General features: G+C 34.5%; 1 protein-coding gene across 1 annotated transcript in view; it reads left to right on the top strand.

Moving 5' to 3' along the window:
- LOC136841097 (uncharacterized) overlaps nt 1–21,531 on the top strand; it is an 86,997-nt gene that overhangs the window by 40,193 nt on the left and 25,273 nt on the right. Inside the window, exons 8-13 of the mRNA XM_067108144.1 lie at nt 1,295–1,403; nt 9,186–9,266; nt 14,735–14,934; nt 18,745–18,825; nt 19,721–19,862; nt 20,669–20,775. Of these exons, the coding sequence (XP_066964245.1) occupies nt 1,295–1,403; nt 9,186–9,266; nt 14,735–14,934; nt 18,745–18,825; nt 19,721–19,862; nt 20,669–20,775 (720 nt within the window). The remainder of the gene's footprint in view (nt 1–1,294; nt 1,404–9,185; nt 9,267–14,734; nt 14,935–18,744; nt 18,826–19,720; nt 19,863–20,668; nt 20,776–21,531) is intronic.

The raw sequence follows: 21,531 nt of genomic DNA, 5'->3' as shown, positions 1-21,531 counted from the left end.
TTTATTTCGTTTTTTATGTTTGTTTATTTATTTATTTATAATTTATCTATCTGTTTACATTATTTATTTATCCATTTAATTATTTATTTGCTTACGTGTTTATTTATGTATTTATTCATGTATTTATTTTCTTATGTATTTATTTATTTACTTATTTATTTGTTGGTTATTTATTTAGTGACGTATTCAATTATTTGTTTACTTATTTGTGTATTTGTTTATTAATTTTTGTATTAATTTATTTATTTACTTGTATATTTATTTATTTCCTTACTGTATTTTAATTCTTGTGTTATTTACGTATTTATACATTTATTTATTTATTTTATTTTATGTATTATTTGTTTATATATTTATTTATTTATTTTATCTATTTAATTTATTGCTTTCTTTATTTGTTTATTTCTTTATTTATTAATGTATTTACTTATTTATTTATATATTTATGCATTCATTTATTTATATTTTTTTGTATTTATTATTTCGTTTATTCATGCATTTATTTATTTATTTATTTATTTATTTATTTATTTTTATTCATGTATATAATTACTTAAATATTTATTTACGTATTCATTTATTTATAAATTTTATTTATTCATTTATTTATATACTTTATTTACTCATTCATGTATATATTTACTTATGTATTTATTTAGATATTCATTTAGTTATATATTTTATTTATTCATTCATGTATATATTTACTTATGTATTTATTTAGATATTCATTTAGTTATATATTTTATTTATTCATTCATGTATATATTTACTGACATACTTATCAATGTATTAATTTATTTATATATTTTATTTATTCATTCATTGATATATTTACTTGTGTATGTATTTATATATTCATTTATGTATTCCTTTATTCATATACTTTATTTATTCTTTATTTAATCATCCATGTATATATTTACTTATATATTTATTTACTTATTCATTTATTTATATATTTTATTTATTCATTCATGCATATTTACTTATACACTTATTTACTTATCCATTTATTTATATATTTTATTTACTCATTTATTTATATATTTTTTCATGTATATATTTACTTATACATTTATTTGAGTATCCATTTATTTATATATTTTATTTATTCATTTATTTATATATTTTATTTATTCATTTATTTATATATTTTATTTATTTATTTATGTCCATATAAAAATGGGAACAAGCTGGGAAGAAGATTTATTCATTCATGTATATATTTACTTATATATTTATTTATGTATTAATTTATTTATATATTTTATTTGTTCATCCATTTCTGAAGCTGTATTACTCGGAACACCTGTCAGTCGTTCGCCAGGATTCTACCCCACCCACGTCCGAGACTGAGGAAGACCAGAAACCTGACAAAGTAATCCACGATTTCAATACAGGTGCGTCTCTCTCTCTCTCTCTCTCTCTCTCTCTCTCTCTTAGAGTGATAAACCGATCTCTCTCTCTCTCTCTCTCTCTCTCTTTGTGACCTAAATCTTTATTCCTCTTTATAATTGACTTAAGATTTGATCTCTCTCTCTCTCTCTCTCTCTCTCTCTCTCTCTCTCTCTTTGTGACCTAAATCTTTATTCCTCTTTATAATTGACTTAAGATTTGATCTCTCTCTCTCTCTCTCTCTCTCTCTCTCTCTCTCTCTCTCTCTCTCTCTCTCTTTTGTGACCCAAATCTTTATTCCTCTTTTATAATTGACTTAAGATTTGATCTCTCTCTCTCTCTCTCTCTCTCTCTTCTCTCTCTCTCTCTCTCTCTCTCTCTGTTTGTGACCTAAATCTTTATTCCTCTTTATAATTGACTTAAGATTTGATCTCTCTCTCTCTCTCTCTCTCTCTCTCTCTCTCTCTCTCTCTCTCTCTCTCTCTCTCTCTTTGTGACCTAAATCTTTATTTCTCTTTGTAATTGACTTAAGATTTGATCTCTCTCTCTCTCTCTCTCTCTCTCTCTCTCTCTCTCTCTCTCTTCTCTCTCTCTTTGTGACCTAAATCTTTATTTCTCTTCATAATTGACTTAAGATTTGATCTATTTCTCTCTCTCTCTCTCTCTCTTCTCTCTCTCTCTCTCTCTCTCTCTCTCTCTTCTCTCTGTGACCTAAATCTTTATTTCTCTTTATAATTGACTTAAGATTTGATCTAAATCTCTCTCTCTCTCTCTCTCTCTCTCTCTCCCAAAGAGGTTTCTCTCTACCTAAATCTTTATTTCTCTTTATAATTGACTTAAGATTTGATCTCTCTCTCTCTCTCTCTCTCTCTCTCTGTTATTACAAACATCCCAAGATATGTCACAATTATGAGATATATGGCAAATGTGCATATCTAGATGGCTATGAAGAGGAATGCAGCGATCTACATCCAAAAATATATAGAAAATGGAAAGAAGGAAATGGATGTAGGTTTAATAAGAAATGTAGGTACATGCATCCTGTAGCCATGAAAAACCAAAATCAAAATCAAATACATATAAAAATCAAGGTAAAAATGAAACAAATAAAGAAAAGAACAAAGATCATGTGATGAAGGCAAAAACAAGCCAACAACACATTATGAAATGTCAGCACCACGATATGAGCCATCAGCACCTAGATATAGCACAAGGAACAAGCAATGTATCTATGATGCTAAGGGATGGTGCAGATATGGAGATAAGTGCAGGTTTATGCACAAAGTGAATAAATATGAAGCTGGAAGAACAAGTATAATGGAAAAGTTGGATTTTTAATGTACGAATTTCTGGAAATGAAAAAGATCAACATATCAGAACAGGAAAGAGACATGGGAAAATCCTTATTATTACCCATATTAGATTATGGAGATAATACTCCATCATAGTGATGAACGCGCAGGGTTTAGTTTCGAGTAACTCAAAAGAAAGATAGAGTTCTTAGAAGAACTAACCCAAAATGAAAAAATAGAAATATTGAATATAAGTGAAACCTGGTATTCCCAAGAGACTGGTAATGATGACCAGATAAAGGGTTTCAAACTTATAGATCAGATAGAAAAAATAGAAATCAAAGGGAACCGCGATATATGGGAGAGATGCCAATCAAGGAAAAATCTGTGAGAAATATAGTAACACAGAATGTGAATTAATAGTGGTAGAATTTGAATATGAAAAAATTAGTGAACATTGTAATATATAGACCCCTAATACTAAAGAGTTTGACATAATAATTGAAAAATTGGATGAAATATGTAGAAATCACAAGGATTGGACTATACTCCTAACTGAGACTTTAACTTTCCTTTTGTAGAATGGAAAGAACGAATAGGAGACTGTGGTTGTATTTATACATATAAAAAAGAGAGCAATAGTAGTGCAGAAGATAAGAGGCAATTTGAAAAGCTATTAGATATGCTACTAGAACATAACATTCAGCAAATAAATCACCTACCAACAAGAAAGGATAATATTTTAGATCTAGTATTTGTGAACGAGGTGAACTATGTTAAAGAAATAATAGTATATAACACGAGTATTTCGGACCATAATGTCATAGAACTAACAGTCCGTTCCAGATCATATGAAAACAGAGAAAAGAAAGAAACGAAAAAATGGGAAGGATATGGAAAATACAATTTCTATAGTAAGAATATAAATTGGTCAAAAATAAATGAAGAATTAAACAAAGAATGGGAAAATATATTTGTAAGTGATGATATACAGGTAAATACCGATATATTATATAAAATATTAGAGGAAATAGTGGAAAATATATACCGAAGAAAAAAAAGTAATCATCAGTCACGAATTCCAAGAGACAGAAGGATCTTGTTCCAGAAAATTAGAAAGTGGAAAAAGCTCTTGCAAAAGAAAAGAATGCATGGAAAGTGATGGAACTAAAAAGTAAGATAGAAAATGCAGAACAAAAGATTATACAATCAAAAGAAAATGAAAAAGGGAACCTAGAAGAAATTACTCTACAAAATATCAAGCAAAACCTCAAAATTTTTATTCATATGCAAAAAGATGAATAAAATAAGAGTAGAAATAGGCCCTCTAAGAATTGAAGGGCGATTAACGAATGAAAAAAGGAAATATGTAACATATTAGCAGAAAGATATAAGAGTGAATTTACACCTAGAATTGAAAATGAAGATAATGATACAGAAATAAGAGATGAAAATACTGAATACTTATCAGATATAGATATTACAGAAGCCGATATTGTGCAGGCTATTAATGAAATTAAAATGGATCAGCAGCAGGACCAGATGGAGTACCTGTCATATTGTTAAAGAAAGTGGTTCATTCAATCGCAAAGCCGCTAGCAATATTATTAAGACAAAGTATAGATACAGGCAAGATTTATGATGAGCATAAATTAGCATATATTACTCCTACTTTCAAAAGTGGTTCAAGACTAGAGGCAAGTAATTATAGGCCTGTGAGTCTGACATCTCATATTATGAAAGTATATGAAAGGGTAATAAAAAAATATAATGAAACATTTAATGAAAAATAGATTGTTCAATATAGGACAACATGGTTTTGTACCTGGAAAAAGTACACAAACCCAACTGTTAGTCCACCATGAAAGCATATATAAAAATATGATAAATGAAAAAGATACAGATGTGGTTTACCTAGACTTTGCAAAAGCTTTTGACAAGGTAGATCATAATATATTAGCGAAAAATTAGAAAACATAACATTGTTGACAAAGTAGGAAGATGGATAAAAGAATTTTTGCAAAACAGAAAACAGATAGTGATTGCAAACGATGAGAAATCGGATGAAGCTACGGTAATATCCGGTGTACCACAGGGTACGTGTTAGCTGCATTGCTGTTTGTGATTATGATTGCAGACATAGACAGTAATGTTAAGGACTCAGTAGTAAGAAGTTTCGCAGATGACACAAGAATAAGTAGAGAAATTGCTTGTGATGAAGATAGAACTCGCTACAAAGAGACCTAAATAAAATATATAAATGGGCAGAGATAAATAGGATGGTATTTAACTCTGATAAATTTGAATCAATGAACTATGGTGATAAAGTAGGGAATGCTATATGCATATAAAGGACCTAATAATGAGACAATCACAAACAAGGAAGCAGTTAAAGACCTTGGTGTGATGTTGAATAGGAATATGTTATGCAATGATCAAATAGCAATTCTATTGGCAAAATGCAAAGCAAAAATGGGAATGTTGTTCCGGCACTTCAAAACAAGAAAAGCTGAACACATGATTATGCTTTATAAAACGTACGTTCGTAGTCCACTTGAATATTGCAATATAATATGGTACCCACACTACCAAAAGGATATTGCACAAATAGAGAGTGTACAAAGGTCATTTACAGCTAGAATAGAAGAAGTTAAGGACCTTGACTACTGGGAAAGACTACAATTCTTAAATTTATATAGTCTTGAAAGGAGAAGAGAACGATACATGGTAATTCAAGCATGGAAACAGATAGAAGGAATTACCGAAAATATCATGGAACTAAAATTATCAAAAGAGCAAGCAGAGGTAGATTAATAGTGCCAAAACTATACCAGGAAAATTAAGGAAAGCACACAGGACATTAATCCACCACGCACCAGCATCGATAATGCAGCGTCTATTCAATGCGCTACCAGCTCATCTGAGGAACATAACAGGAGTGAGCGTAGATGTGTTTAAGAATAAGCTCGACAAATATCTAAGATGCATCCCAGATCATCCAAGACTGGAAGATGCAAAATATACCGGAAGATGCGTTAGCAACTCTCTGGTAGACATCAAAGGCGCCTCACACTGAGGGACCTGGGGCAACCCGAACGAATTGTAAGGTCTGTAAGGTAAGGTCTCTCTCTCTCTCTCTCTCTCTCTCTCTCTCTCTGTGACCTAAATCTTTATTTCTCTTTATAATTGACTTAAGATTTGATCTATTTCTCTCTCTCTCTCTCTCTCTCTCTCTCTCTCTCTCTCTCTCTCTCTCTCTCTCTCTCTTTGTGACCTAAATCTTTATTTCTCTTTATAATTGACTTAAGATTTGATCTCTCTCTCTCTCTCTCTCTCTCTCTCTCTCTCTCTGTGACCTAAATCTTTATTTCTCTTTATAATTGACTTAAGATTTGATCTATTTCTCTCTCTCTCTCTCTCTCTCTCTCTCTCTCTCTCTCTCTCTCTCTCTCTCTCTTTGTGACATAAATCTTTATTTCTCTTTATAATTGACTCAAGATTTGATCTCTCTCTCTCTCTCTCTCTCTCTCTCTTTGTGACCTAAATCTTTATTCCTCTTTATAATTGACTTAAGATTCTCTCTCTCTCTCTCTCTCTCTCTTTGTGACCTAAATCTTTATTTCTCTTTATAATTGACTTAAGATTTGATCTATTTGTTTATTAATTTGTTAAATTAAATTTTTTTCTTCTCTGTAAAAGAAAACTATTGTGCCGGCTTTGTCTGTCCGTCCGCACTTTTTTTCTGTCCGCACTTTTTTTGTCCTCCCTCAGATCTTAAAAACTACTGAGGCTAGAGGGCTGCAAATTGGTATGTGGATCATCCACCCTCCGAGCATCAAACATACCAAATTACAGCCCTCTAGCCTCGGTAGTTTTTATTTTATTTAAGGTTAAAGTTAGCCATAACCTTGCTTCTGGCAACGATGTAGGCAAGGCCACCACCGGGCCGTGGCTGTAAGTAAGTTTCATCATGGGCGGCGTCCCATGCAGCATTATACCGAGACCACCGAAAGATAGATCTACTTTCGGTGGCTTTGATTATACGCTGTAGCGGCTGTGCAGACAACTCGATTGCACCGAAGAAATTTCGGCGCAGTTTTTAATCGTTTTCTTTCCTATTAAGTGAAATCTTCTTTTTGTATTGACTATTTTCTTTTGCTGCTTCTTTCAAATGAACACTATATTCTTTGGAAGCTTTAGAATCCCAAGTCATTGGATTGTTCCATATGAATAGGGTTCATCTTCTCAATATAATAATAATAATAATAATATAATAATAATAATAATAATAGGTACTATCAAAACTTCACTGAACGTATGACGTCATTTCACATCACTACATTTGTTCGTGATTTCTTTGGATCACATAAAGAGATTTGTCAACAGTACTCAAGAAATTTTCGTTTAAACAACGAAGATAAACTTGACAGATGTAAAAATTGTATATATTTCACTGTTAATTAAAATGTCATGAATTTTCGTTACTGATACTGCAGTCAGAGTTAGGTCAAATGCTCATGTCATACTATAATGCTGTATATATATATATATATATATATATATATATATATATATATATATATATATATATATATATATATATATATATATATATATATATATATATATATATATATATATATATACATAGCGTGTGTGTGTGTAGTATGGTAGGTTCTAGCTCTGAAATTAGAGTTAGGATGACAGACACCTCGAATATATATATATTATATATATATATATATATATATATATATATATATATATATATATATATATATATATATATATATATATATATATATATAGAGAGAGAGAGAGATGACGTTTGTATTGCCAATAATAAATGATTAGTGCGAAAAATGTGCGGAATTATATTTGAAAAGAACCTACGTATTGAAAGTAGTTTTTATGAAATGAGCCTATCCACAAAAACATTGAATATTTTCTTTAATGAGGCGTATTCACAAAAGCACTGAATTTTTTTATATAAAATGAGCGTATTCACAACAACACTGAATATTTTTTTTTAATGAACGCATTAACAAAAGCACTGAACTTTTCATATAAAATGAGCGTATTCACAACACTGAATAGTCTTTTCAAAGAGAGATTGGCGCAATAAGTTTATCTAATTGCGTTAAGTCCCGAGCAGGACTGGTTGTAGGTATGCGTAATCAATACTTGGTTGCAGCTAAGGTGTTGCACCTAAGGTGTGTCACCTAAGATATTGCAGCAAAGGTGTTGCAACAAAAGGTTTTGCAGCTAAGGTGTTGCTCCTAAGTTTCTGCAGCAAAGGTGTTGTACCGTAGGTGTTGCAACTAATTTGTTGCTCCTTAGGTGTTGCTGATAAGTTGTTGCAGCTTAGGTGTTGCACCTTAGGTGTTGCAACTAAGGTGTTGCTCCTTAAGTGTCGCCCTAAGGTGTTGCTGATGAGTTGTTGCGCCTACGTTGTTGCAGCTATGGTGTTGCACCTTAGGTGTTGCAACTAAGGTGTTGCTCCTTAAGTGTCGCACCTCAGGTGTTGCTGATAAGCTGTTGCACCTACGTTGTTGCAGCTAAGGTGTTGCACATTAGGTGTTGCTCCTGAGGTGTTGCACCTCTAGTGTTGCTCCTAAGGTGTTGCAGCTCAGGTGTTGCCACTAAGGAGTGAAAGGTAGTTCTCGCAGAAGATGCGGAGTTTCTCTCTCTCTCTCTCTCTCTCTCTCTCTCTCTCTCTCTCTCTCTAAATTCAAGGCAGAATTGTTATCATTACGAGAGTTCTGTATAATAATCTCTCTCTCTAAAACTCAAAGGGAGAATTATACTCGTTACGAGAGTTATGTATAATAATCTCTCTCTGTCTCTAAAACTCTTTTCTCTCTCTCTCTCTCTCTCTCTCTCTCTCTCTCTCTCTCTCTCTCTCTCTCTCTCTCTCTCTCTCTCTCTCTCTCTCTCTCTCTCTCTCAATGTATAACCATCTAGACGATGTTAATTTTACTTAAATGTCACTAATATTTCCAGTCATTTGTCAAGAGTTATACTTATGACAACTTCTGTTTCTATTAGATTTACAAAGGTTACCGGTATAGAAAACTGCACAAATAAACATTATTCATTTACTTATTTATTTGTTCACTTACAGTTTGTCAGGAAAGCCACTCTAAGCATTTTCGGGGAAAATATACCTGTAAAGTAAACTTTGGGGTATCATTTCCTTCCATCAATCTAATGTATCTGCTCACCATTAAGACAATTATGTCTGCAATAGATATATAAAATATATATATATATATATATATATATATATATATATATATATATATATATATATATATATATATATATATATATATATATATATATATATATATATATATATATATAATATTCAGGCATTGTTGTTCAGAGTGAGGAGTTGGTATACTCCTAAAAAAAAAGTGTTAGAGTTTCGTAGTTAATTCTTTAGCATCACTCAACCGATGTGCATTAACTAATGAAGGTTTCTTTGAACAGGTGTTCAGTATGCCATCAGCAGAGTATACGGCAAATGTAAACGGGGGTTCATTCCGGATTATAGCCTCGATGAAAGATACGGTAAGTATTGCCCGTATTCATCTTCCGTATTCACCCTGCAGCAGGGGATGAGTAGTGCCATCAGTGCGCCTCAGGCGGTGCACTGTAGGCATTATTTCTTAAGGTTCTTTGCAGCATCCCATCCATAGGGCCCTGGCTACTTTAACCCCTTTCATTCCTTCGACTGTACCTCCGTTCATATTCTCTTTCCTCCATCCTACTTTCCTGAACTCTCGCCTAAAAATTGTTTCATAGTGCTAATGCAAATGGTCTCCCTCCTGCCACACCTTTAAATAAACCTTTCTGTTTCTCAATTTCCCTTTCAGCGCTGAATGACCTCATCATCATAGGTCCCAGGGCTTCGCCTTTCGACTAAATCTTATTTTCCATTCCATTGCATGTTCCGTATTTGTGCTGGTGTGTGTTAATGTATGTAATTGTGTTTTAATGTTTGTATACGGGTAAACGATTTTGTGTGTTAAAAAATCACATTCTTGGTGTCTCAAGTTAGCCCTAGGTGCCTTGCCTTTTAAACTATAAAACAAATACCAAAGAAAGCCTTTAGAATGATCAAGATATTTCACAAAATGATTTAGGCATGATTTTTTTTTTTTTGTAAAATCTTGTTTTTCATTTACAAGGTCTTGTTTTTTCACTTAAGAGGTCTTCTTTTTCACTTAATATCTTTTTTTTTCTTACATGGTCCCTTTTTTTTTACTTAAAAAGTCTTGTTTTGCTCTTACAATGTCTAGTTTTTACTTTCAAAGTGTTTTTTCACTTATAGGTCTTTTTTTCACATGCAAAGTCTTGTTTTTTACTTACAAAATCTTGCTTTTCACTTACAAAGTCTTGTTTTTCACCTAAAAATCCTTGTATTCCACTTAAAAAGTCTTGTTTTTCACTTGCAAAGTTTTTTTTAATTTGTAAAGTCTCGTTTTTCACTTAATGTCTTGTTTTTCAAGTCTTGAGATCACTTACAAAGTATATTTTCTCTTAAAAAGTCTTGTTTGTCACTAACAGAGTCGTTCTCCGTTTACAACGTTTTGTTTGTCACTTACAAGGTCTGGCTTTTCACTTAGAAAGCCTTTTTTCATTTAAAAAGTCGTATTTTTCACTTACAAAGTCTTATTTTTCTCTTGAAAGTCTTGTTTTAACTTACAAAGTCTTGTTATTACTTATACAGTCTCGCTTTTCATTTACAAAGTCTTGTTTTCCACTTACAAAGTCTAAACATCTTGAAGTATTAGTGAAACGCCATTAGTTATTTTGTTTAAGAAATTCTTTTTGAGCCTTTCTTTGAAATTTATAATCAAGTGGATTCGGAAGCTACCTTCAATATTACATGTTTACTGTCGGAACTCTCCCATAATGAGTACTCATGTGTATATTTGTGTATATGTCTGCATATGTATAAATGTACTTTGTCTATATTTGTATGTGTCGTGTATGTGTACATGTTTGTATGTGTACACGAAGCAAAAGATATACCTATACATCTGAATACACTTAAATATGACACAGTGTGCACCACTAATTAGGTTCCATCCCTCTCAAACGAACTCTTTAGCAAGTTCTTCCTTTCTCTGCGTGGTCCAGTTTTATTCTTTGTAAATTGCTATACAAAAGAGGATAACTAATAAACTATTTACGGAAAGAATTAAAAACACACACACACAAAAAAAATGATTCAGGAAAACGTATATCTTGAATATCTTCGGCTACAAAGCAAAGAGAAACCTTTCAATACACCCGTAAGGTAATTAGATCCTCCCTCTTCATTAGGGAGAGAGAAAGAGAGAGCTCTCCTAATCAACACTTAGGGGCAGGCAATTGGAGGACCTAAATTACCCATTACCAAAAAAAAGAGCAGTTGGAGATACGTCATTTTACCCTCACGAGATTCAGAAACGAGTTTAGAAATGGCTCCACGGGAAGAATACGTGTTTTTCGTGGTACTTACCTTGATTAAACGGCTCTCGCCTTGTTTGCTGACCTCTTCTGGAGCGCGCTTCTTTCATCCCGAGTAATGGCGTGATCCCTCCCTCCCTCCTCTAGAATTAAAATGAAGCTCTAGTATTTCTTTACGTCATGGGTTTTTCTCTTTATTAAATGGTCACCTCGTTAGTCTTGTTCTTACACAGGTTTTTCTTGGAATGATTATAGGCTAACAGGTCTAAAGGTGAGTTTTTGAGGCCTCACTAAGAAAAGGGAGGTTTTCTTTTTTTTTTAATAAGTCACCTCATTAAACTTGTTCTTACATACGTTTTTCTTTGAATGTTTATAGGCTAAGAGGTCGGTAGATATCTTTTTGATGTCTCTTATCCAGTGGGTCTTCTTCCTCTCTCCAAATCTAAAAGACTCTGGTATTTCTCCAAAAAAGGAGGTTTTCTCTCTATTAAACGGTCTCCTCATTAAACTTGTTCTTACTACGGTTTTTCATTTTATTGACTACGGGCCAAGAGGTCTGAAGGTCTGTTTCTGAGGCCTCTTATCAAGTAGGTGTTCCTCTCTCGATATCTGAAAGTCCCAATTTTTGAGGCCTTTTATCCAGAAGGTCTTCCTCTCTCGATATCTGAAAGTCCCAATTTTTAAGGCCTTTTATCCAGAGGGTCTTCCTCTCTCGATATCTGAAAGTCCCAATTTTTCAGGCCTTTTATCCAGAGGGTCTGCCTCTCTCGATATCTGAAAGCCCCAATTTTTAAGGCCTTTTATCCAGAGGGTCTTCCTCTCTCGATATCTGAAAGACCCAATTTTTAAGGCCTTTTATCCAGAGGGTCTTCCTCTCTCGATATCTGAAAGCCCCAATTTTTAAGGCCTTTTATCCAGAGGGTCTTCCTCTCTCGATACCTGAAAGCCCCAATTTTTAAGGCCTTTTATCCAGAGGGTCTTCCTCTCTCGATATCTGAAAGCCCCAATTTTTAAGGCCTTTTATCCAGAGGGTCTTCCTCTCACGATATCTGAAAGACCCAATTTTTAAGGCCTTTTATCCAGAGGGTCTTCCTCTTTCGATATCTGAAAGCCCCAATTTTTAAGACCTTTTATCCAGAGGGTCTTCCTCTCTCGATATCTGAAGGACCCCAATATTTAAGGCCTTTTATCCAGAGGGTCTTCCTCTCTCGATATCTGAAAGCCCCAATTTTTAAGGCCATTTATCCAGAGGGTCTTCCTCTCTCGATATCTGAAGGACCCAATATTTAAGGCCTTTTATCCAGAGGGTCTTCCTCTCTCGATATCTGAAAGCCCCAATTTGTTAGGGGCCTTTTATCCAGAGGGTCTTCCTCTCTCGATATCTGAAAGCCCCAATTTTAAGGCCTTTTATCCAGAGGGTCTTCCTCTCTCTCAGTATCTGAAAGCCCCAATTTTAAGGCCTTTTTATCCAGAGGGTCTTCTTCTCTCGATATCTGAAAGCCCCAATTTTAAGGCCTTTATCCAGAGGGTCTTCATCTCTCGATATCTGAAAGACCCAACTTTTAAGGCCTTTTATCCAGAGGGTCTTCCTCTCACGATATCTGAAAGACCCAATTTTTAAGGCCTTTTATCCAGAGGGTCTTCCTCTTTCGATATCTGAAAGCCCCAATTTTTAAGGCCATTTATCCAGAGGGTCTTCCTCTCTCGATATCTGAAGGACCCAATATTTAAGGCCTTTTATCCAGAGGGTCTTCCTCTCTCGATATCTGAAAGCCCCAATTTTTAAGGCCATTTATCCAGAGGGTCTTCCTCTCTCGATATCTGAAAGCCCCAATTTTTAAGGCCTTTTATCCAGAGGGTCTTCCTCTCACGATATCTGAAAGACTCAATTTAAGACCTTTTATCAGAGGGTCTTCCTCTCTCGATATCTCCATTTTTAAGGCCTTCATCCAGAGAGTTTCCCTTAATCTGAAAGAACCCCTTTTTTAAGGCCTTTTATCAGAGGGTTTCCTCTCAGATATCTGAAAGCCATTTTGTCCTCTTTATCCAGATCTTCTTCGATAGGAACCCCAATTTTTTTTTAATCCAGAGGGTCTTCCTCTGTAAATCTGAAAACCCCAATTTTACTGAGAGTTCCTAGGAGATACCTAAAGCCCCACATTTTTAAAACCTGGTAGACCTCTAGATATCTGAAAGCCCCAATTTTAGGGCCTTTTATCCAGAGGGTCTTCCTCTTTTATACCTGAAAGCCCCAATTTTTAAAGCCTTTTATCCAGAGGGTCTTCCTCTCTCGATATCTGAAAGACTCACTTCTACATTCTGTCCTTCCTTCTTCCATCTCATTCACTTTTTATCAAGGAACCCCTTTCCTTTAATCATTTTATTCTGTGTCTCTCCATTTTGTCCTCTCTGCTCACAGTATAATTCAAGGGACCTCTTTTTAAATGCTCCATAAAATGCATTTTTGAAGTTGCTAGGGCGATTATACCATCATATTCAACCTGGTAGACCTATAGAGAAATCATGGTTGCTAGTTCCTCTCTCTCGAAATATATGGTTGCAACGTTCAAATAGTGTTTTATGGACCTATTTATATTCGTATATATATATATATATATATATATATATATATATATATATATATATATATATAATATAATAATATAATATATATATATATGAATCTTTCTAAATAAATTTAGTTTAGAAACACAGGAGGTATATCTGTATGTTTATAAACTCTAATTAATACAATTATGATTTAAGGCAACTCTGCTATGTATGCAGTATTATTTTTGTTTCTTAATTTTAAGTATATATTTTTAACATAGAAAAGTTTCCCCTTGAAAAGTAATAATTAATCCCTGTATGATTTTTTGATGCCATGAACTATACATGCTTCTGTTGGCATTATTTCCTTATTTAATTTCGCATGTCTTAATTCACTAGACAAAACTAAACGTAAAAGATGTTTTTACCTCATTATTATTATTATTATTATTATTATTATTATTATTATTATTATTATTATTATTATTATTATTATTCAGAACATGAACACTATTCATATGGAACAAGCCCACCACACTGGCCATTGACAAGAAATTCGAGAATACTTTCTTATTATTATTATTATTATTATTATTATTATTATTATTATTATTATTATTATTATTATTATTATTATTATTATTATTATTATTCAGAAGATGAACCCTCTTCATGTGAACTAGCCCACCACAGGGGCCATTAACTTAAAATGCAAGCTTCCAAAGAATATGGTGTTCATTAGAAAAAAGTAACAGAAAGTAATGGGAAATAAAGAAAGAAGAGATCACTTTTTAAAAAAGAAAAAAGATAATTTATTATTATTATTATTATTATTATTATTATTATTATTATTATTATTATTATTATTATAAATTATTATAAAGCATCCAAAGAATATTGTGGCGTTCTTTTGAAAGAAGTAGCAGAAGGAAATGCAGAAAGAAGAGATCACTTACTAAAAAAAATAATTAACACGTTAATAAATGAACAGAAAAAGAAGTGTAATTAAACATGGCGTTTCCTCTTGACAGATGGCATGGGAGGTTTTGGAGTGATGGCTGGTCCCAACGAGCTGTTCCACATTGACGAAAGTTACGCCTACGTTGGCCCGCGGGGGTCCAGATCCCTCTACAGCGACCTCTTCACTTCAACTCGTTCGGATATTCCCGACCCGGACTTTGACTTCGTCGCAACTCTGCCGAAGGCTGTCCTCGAATATTACTTCACGCAGGTAAGGGTGAGACTTCTCCAAAGTTCCAGAGGTCCTTTATTGCTCCTCACGGGGCTAGAGGGCTGCAAATTAGTATGTTGATCATCCACCCTCCAATCATCAAACACACCAAATTGTAGCCCCGTAGCTTCACTGGTTTTTATTTTACTTAAGGTTAAAGTTAGCCATTACTCGTGCGTCTGGCAACGCTATAGCACAGGCCAGCACCGAGCCGTGGCTGAAGGTTTCATTGTCCGCAGCTCGTACAGCATTATACCGAGACCATCTAAAAATAGATCTATTTTCGGTGGCTTTGATTATACGCTGTACGTTTAAGGTTAGCCATAATCGTGCATCTGGCAACGCTATAGGACAGGCCACCACAGGCCCACAGCTCATACAGAAAACTCGATTGCGCCGAAGAAACTTCTGCCCATTTTTTACTTGTTTATAACCGTCACACTTTTGTTTTGTCTTCCTGTCGTGGAGACTCAAGTCAGCCTTTTCAGAATTTGGAGTCTGTGGCAAGATGGAGCTCAAGTCAGCGTTCCCCTTTTCATTCTCCCCTCTGAAAGCCTGTTTCTTCGAGCAATCGGGTTTTCTGCCAGACGCCTGTCCTACAATGCCAGACGCACGATTATGTCTAACCTTAACCTTAAATCAAATAAAAACTACTGAGGCTAGAGGGCTAAAATTTGTTATGTTTGATGATTGGAGGGTGGATGATCAACATACCAATTTCAAGCCCTCTAGTCTCAGTAGTTTTTAAGATCTGAGGGCGGACAGAAAAGGTGCTGACGGACAGACAAATTCATCTCAATAGTTTTCATTTACAGAACACTAAAAGCGTGTTTTATCGAAGCTTTTCTTTTTGACGTCGCAAAAAAAGGCGTCAGCTGACTGATTTGGGCGGGGGAGGAGGTTTTGATTAGAAATCAGAAATCTGGAAAAGAAAAATAGACCAATGTTGTTTTTTTTATTATATGTTTTGTTATTCCCGACAAAAATAAAACGGAAGGATGTGTTGTTTCGAACTTTCGCTCGCGAGTGTTACCGTTTAATATTAGGAATTTACGAAACAGCTGAATGTTGTTGCGCAATAAAAGCAACGAAAAAATATATACATATATTTCACGGAATTCCACGCAACATGAATATACTGAATCATTTTATTGCAGAGAAATCACTCATTCCAGATTGATCATTGACTTTCCGATAACTATAAGATGGCGTGAGGTTCAAGTTTGGCTGAATCATTTTTTCGTTGCGTAGTTGTTTCCTAAACTCCTAATAAAAAAAAATGAACACTTGGGAGCGAAAGTTCGGAACAACGGACTCTTCAGTTTTATTTTTGTCGAGAAGAACAAAAAACATAATAAAACAAGTAAAATGCGCCGAAGTTTCTTTGGCTCAGTCGAGTTTTCTGTAAAGCGTATAATCAAGGCCACCGAAAATAGATCTGTCTTTCGGTGGTCTTGGTATAATGCTGTCTGAGCCGCGGCCCATGAAACTTTAACCAAGGCCCGGTGGTGGCCTGGCCTATATCGTTGCCAGACGCACGATTGTGGCTAACGTTAACCTTGAATAAAACAAAAACTACTGAGGCTAGAGGGCTGCAATTTGGTATGTTTGACGATTGGAGGGTGGATGATCAACGTACCAGTTTGCAACCCTCTGACCTCAGTAGTTTTCAAGATCTGAGGGCGGACAGAAAAAAGTGCGGACGGACAGACAAAGCTGGCACAATAGCTTTCTTCTACAGAAAACTAAAAACATTCGTCTCTTTTTTGATTTGTCCTGTTTTCAAATTTCTAATCAGAACTCCCAATCGTTCACCTATCGCCGTTTTTGCCACGCCAAAAAGAAAACTTTCGACGAAAAAGCGTTTTCCATTGTCTCCGGGAGGGGAAATAACGAGAAGGGGAAACTAAGATAAACGCCTTTTTAAACCGAAAAGTCTTTTGTAACTCCACTTCACCACAAACTCCGAAGAGTCTGGCCGCTGGAACTGGAAACGCCATCTCACCTTCTCTTGCAAAGGCAGTCAGACAGCCCCGTTCGTGTCTGTATAATACAAATAAATAACCGAGTTCTGGAACCTCATTAAGCTTCATATACAGAGAAAGAAGCAAATTGATCAACAAAACATTTATAATTATTATTATACTGTAGATCTACAGAAGATGAAGAACCCTGTTCATAAGGAACAAGTCCACCACAGGGGCCATGTTGACTTGAAATTCTAAAGCTTCCAAAGAGTAAAGTGGGGTTCATTAGAAAGTAACAGAAGGTAATAATAGGAGATACAGAGAGAAGAGATATCAGTTACACAAAAAAATAAATCAAGAAGTTGATAAATAGATAGATAAAAATATAAGCCAACCATTAAAATACAAGAATTGTTTTAGAGTAGTAATGAGTCGCTTCCTCGCTGGAACTTCCGAGGTTCCAGTTGCTTTACAGGAAACATTACAGAGGTGATACAAGATCTGCTTTGAATTCCCTTGTATTCTTGTGTGTAGGGCCACAAAAATCCTACCCCCTTCACCCCCACCCCCTCCCCAGTCCTTACCAGAACCGTCTCCCCAGCTCTGGGCATCGATCCACGAGGGCCCACGCTCGTTTGTATTCACAGCAAGTGTTAAGCAAGTCAGCCCTCCTGAATGAGCTAAAAGCATAAGGGCACTACTTTGCTTTCGCGAGGGGCGCAGCGCCCCCCCCAAATCCCTCCTCTTGGGGGCATGACTGACTGCCCATTGATATTTCTATACTCCACAGGGCAGGATATTAAATACTCCATATTTTCTTAGACAAATACTGTAGTTAATACTTCTATACTCCACAAGGTAGGATATTCTCTAGAGAATACTCCATATTTTCTTAGAGAAATACGGTAGTTAATACGTCTATACCCCACAGGGCAGGATATTCTCTTGAGAATATTCCTTATTTTCCAGACAAATACGGTAGTTAATACTTCTACAGTATAATCTTATTCTCTTGAGAATATTCCTTATTTTCTTAGACAAATACGGTAGTTAATACTTCTACAGTATACTCCGACAGGGCAGGATATTCTCTAGAGAATATTCCATATTTTCTCAGACAAATACGGTAGTTAACATTTCTATACTCCACAGGGTAGAATATACTCTAAAGAATCCTCCTTATTTATTTACACCAATATTCCAATTAATATTTCTATACTCCACATGGCAGAATATTCTCTAAAGAATTCTCCGTATTCTCTGAATATTCTCTGAAGTTTATTCAATATTTTGTTACACAAATATGGCAACTATTACATCTGTCTTCCACAAGACAAAATTTTCTTTAAATAATACTTCATATTTATTAATATTCCCTAAAGAATACTCCATGTTTATGAATATTTTCTAAAGAATATTCCATACTTATTGATATTTTTTAATGAATACTCCATATTTTCTTACGCCAAAATGGAAATAAATATTTCTATACTGCACATATCAGAATATTTTCTGAAGAATACTCCATGTTTTCTTACACCAGTATATAAAAAATTTTTTCCTATACTCCACATACCAGAATATATTCTAAGGCATACTCCATATTTATTAATGTTCAAGAAAGAAGACTCCATATATATTTACGCAAATATGGAAATTAATATTTCTATACTCCACAAGACTGTATTTGTAGAATATTCTCTGAAGAACATTCCATATTTATTTACCCCCCACATGGTACGTAATAGTCTTTGAAGAATATTCCATAATTATTAATATTCTCTAAAGAGTACTCGATATTTTTTGACACCACAATAGCAATTAATGTTTCTACACTCCACAGGGGAAAGAATCATCACCAATTCCCACCTTGATTCCAGTCAGAGGCGATGTATTTATCTACAACCGAACTGATCCAAGCACAGTAAGTCTCTCTCATTCAATCTTCTGACTTTAAAAAAAATTGAAGTAAATGTTTCAGGTTTCTATAACTTTCTTCATTTCAGATTAATTCATCAAATTAATTCATCTTTGGAAAGACACGTTTGATAAGGGAAAAGAGAACGTATTGAGTTTTCATTTTGTGGTGTTGAATTGAATTGAAATTAATTCCTTCGGACATATGGGAAATTATTCCAAATATGAAGATGTAGGTTGTAAATGCTTTATATGCCCACGAGAGAATATGGATTTGCTGATGCACTTACTTAAATGTACACACAGGCACACACAAACATATATATATATATATATATATATATATATATATATATATATATATATATATATATATATATATATATATATATATATATATATGTATATATATATATATATATATCCATTATTTATTATTTATGTAATATGAATATATACAGTATTTATATTATATATAAATATATAAACAAATATATATGTATATGCATATATATATATATATATATATATATATATATATATATATATATATATATATATATATATATATATATATATATATATATATACATATATATATATATATATATATATATTATGTATATATATACATGCATATACATATATATTATATATGTGTGTGTATGTATGTGTGTGTATGTGTAAAACAACAATATGACCAATCAACTGTAGAAATCAAAATGTGTGGAAACTTAACATTTATTTTTCATCATAATTTTTTACAAATGAAAATTATATCTGTATCTCATTACCCGCGATAACATTTATGAAACGACTTGCAATGACATTTAAGAAATTACTTGCAAAGTCATTTATAAAGTGATTTAATTACTAGCAGTGACGACAGTCTGTCGTTGCAGATCGAACAGAGAGTGACGACGAATGTTTACAACGCCAAGGAACTTATCCTTCCGAGCCCGTCCGAGTTTGCGGTCAACGAATGTTTCGACAAATACTCAGACGATTGGTCGACGCTCTATATCTTCTTCCCTGCTAATAAGAGTGAGTTTTCGTTTCGTAGTTTCGTAAGAGAGAGAGAGAGAGAGAGAGAGAGAGAGAGAGAGATAACACCACATGATGTCTAATGATAAGCATGTCATATGAAGCATTTTTTCATAACGCCAAAAAAAAGAATTTTCTGATGCGCGTGAGGAGAGAGAGAGAGACATTGGAGGTGGGGGTGGAGGGAGAGAGAGAGAGAGAGAGAGAGAGAGAGAGAGAGAGAGAGAGAGAGAGAAAGAAATTTGAGGGAGCGAAGTGGTAACAGGTACATGGAGAGATAGAATCTGACTGGGGAAGAATGTTACAGAGAGAGAGAGAGAGAGAGAGAGAGAGAGAGACATCGGAGGTAGAGAGAGAGAGAGATAAACTTTAGGGAGCGAAATGGTAACAGGTACATGGGGAGAGAAGAAATCTGGCTGGAAAAGAATGAATGTTTCAGAACGAGAGAGAGAGAGAGAGAGAGAGAGAGAGAGAGAGAGAGAGAGAGAGCCCTTCCCTGCTCATAAGAGTTTGTTTTTATTTCCTATTTCGTGAGAGAGAGAGAGAGAGAGAGAGAGAGAGAGAGAGAGAAGAGAGACTCTGGATGTGGAGAGAGGAGAGAGACTCTGGATGTGGAGAGAGGAGAGAGAGAGGCGTTGGATGTGGGGAGAGAGAGAGAGAGAGTCCTCTGCTCTTAAGAGTTAGTTTTTATTTCCTATTTCGTGAGAGAGAGAGAGAAGAGAGAGAGACGTTGGATCTGGGGAGAGAGAGAGGGGGAGGGAGGGAGCGAGCGAGCAGGAGATAAGAATACCCCTTCATCCCTACAGTCCAATTCGCAGCGGTGGCGGCCGAGGAATACGAATTCAAGCAGTACGTGTACGTCTACCTGCTCGGCATGGGAGACATCTCCCCGACGCGTATCGGGAGCATCGACGTAAGTAATGGAGGTCCTTTGCTTTCAAAAGTCAACTTGCTTCTGAAGCGTCTCTTAGCTTTCAAAAATCCCTTTGATTCTAAAAGTCCAATGTTTTCAAAATTCACCTTTGATTTCAACAGTCCCTTTGCATTCAAAAGTCCCTTTGATTCAAAACCTCCACTAGCTTTCAAAAGTCCCTTTGCTTTCAAAAGTCCCTTTCCTTTCAAAAGTCCTTTTTCTTGCAAATGTCTCTTGCTTGCAAAAGTCCTTTTGCTACCAAATCCCCCTTGCTTTCAGGAGCCCCTTTAATTCAAAAAGTCATTTGCTTTCAGGTGTCCTTTTGCTTTCAAAAGTCCCTTTGCTTTCAAGAGTCCCTTTGTTTTCAAAAGCCTCTTTGCTTCCATGAGTCCCTTTGCTTTTAAATGTCCCTGGCTTATAAAAGTACCTTTACTTTCAAAAGTCTCTTGTTTTTAAAAGTCCCTTTGCTTTCAAAAGTCCCATGCTTTCAAAAGTCCTTCTACTTTCAAAAGTCCCTTTGCTTTCAAAAGTCCTTTGCTTATAAAGTCCCTTTGCTTTCAAACGTCCCTTCGCTTTCAGAAGTCCTGTTGCTCTCAGAAGTCCCTTTACTTTCGAAAGTCCATTTGCTTTCAAAAGTCCCTTTGCTCTAAAAAGTCCCTTATTTTCAAAAGTTCCTTGCTTTCAAAAATCCCTTTAATTCCAAAAGTCCTTTGCTTTCAAAAGTTCCTTAGCTTTCAAAAGTCCCTTGCTGACAAA

Source organism: Macrobrachium rosenbergii, chromosome 8, assembly GCF_040412425.1.
Source record: "Macrobrachium rosenbergii isolate ZJJX-2024 chromosome 8, ASM4041242v1, whole genome shotgun sequence".
Taxonomy (NCBI): Eukaryota; Metazoa; Arthropoda; class Malacostraca; order Decapoda; family Palaemonidae; genus Macrobrachium; species Macrobrachium rosenbergii.
Note: the sequence above shows the minus strand (reverse complement) of the source record. Positions and strands in the feature narration are given on the sequence as shown.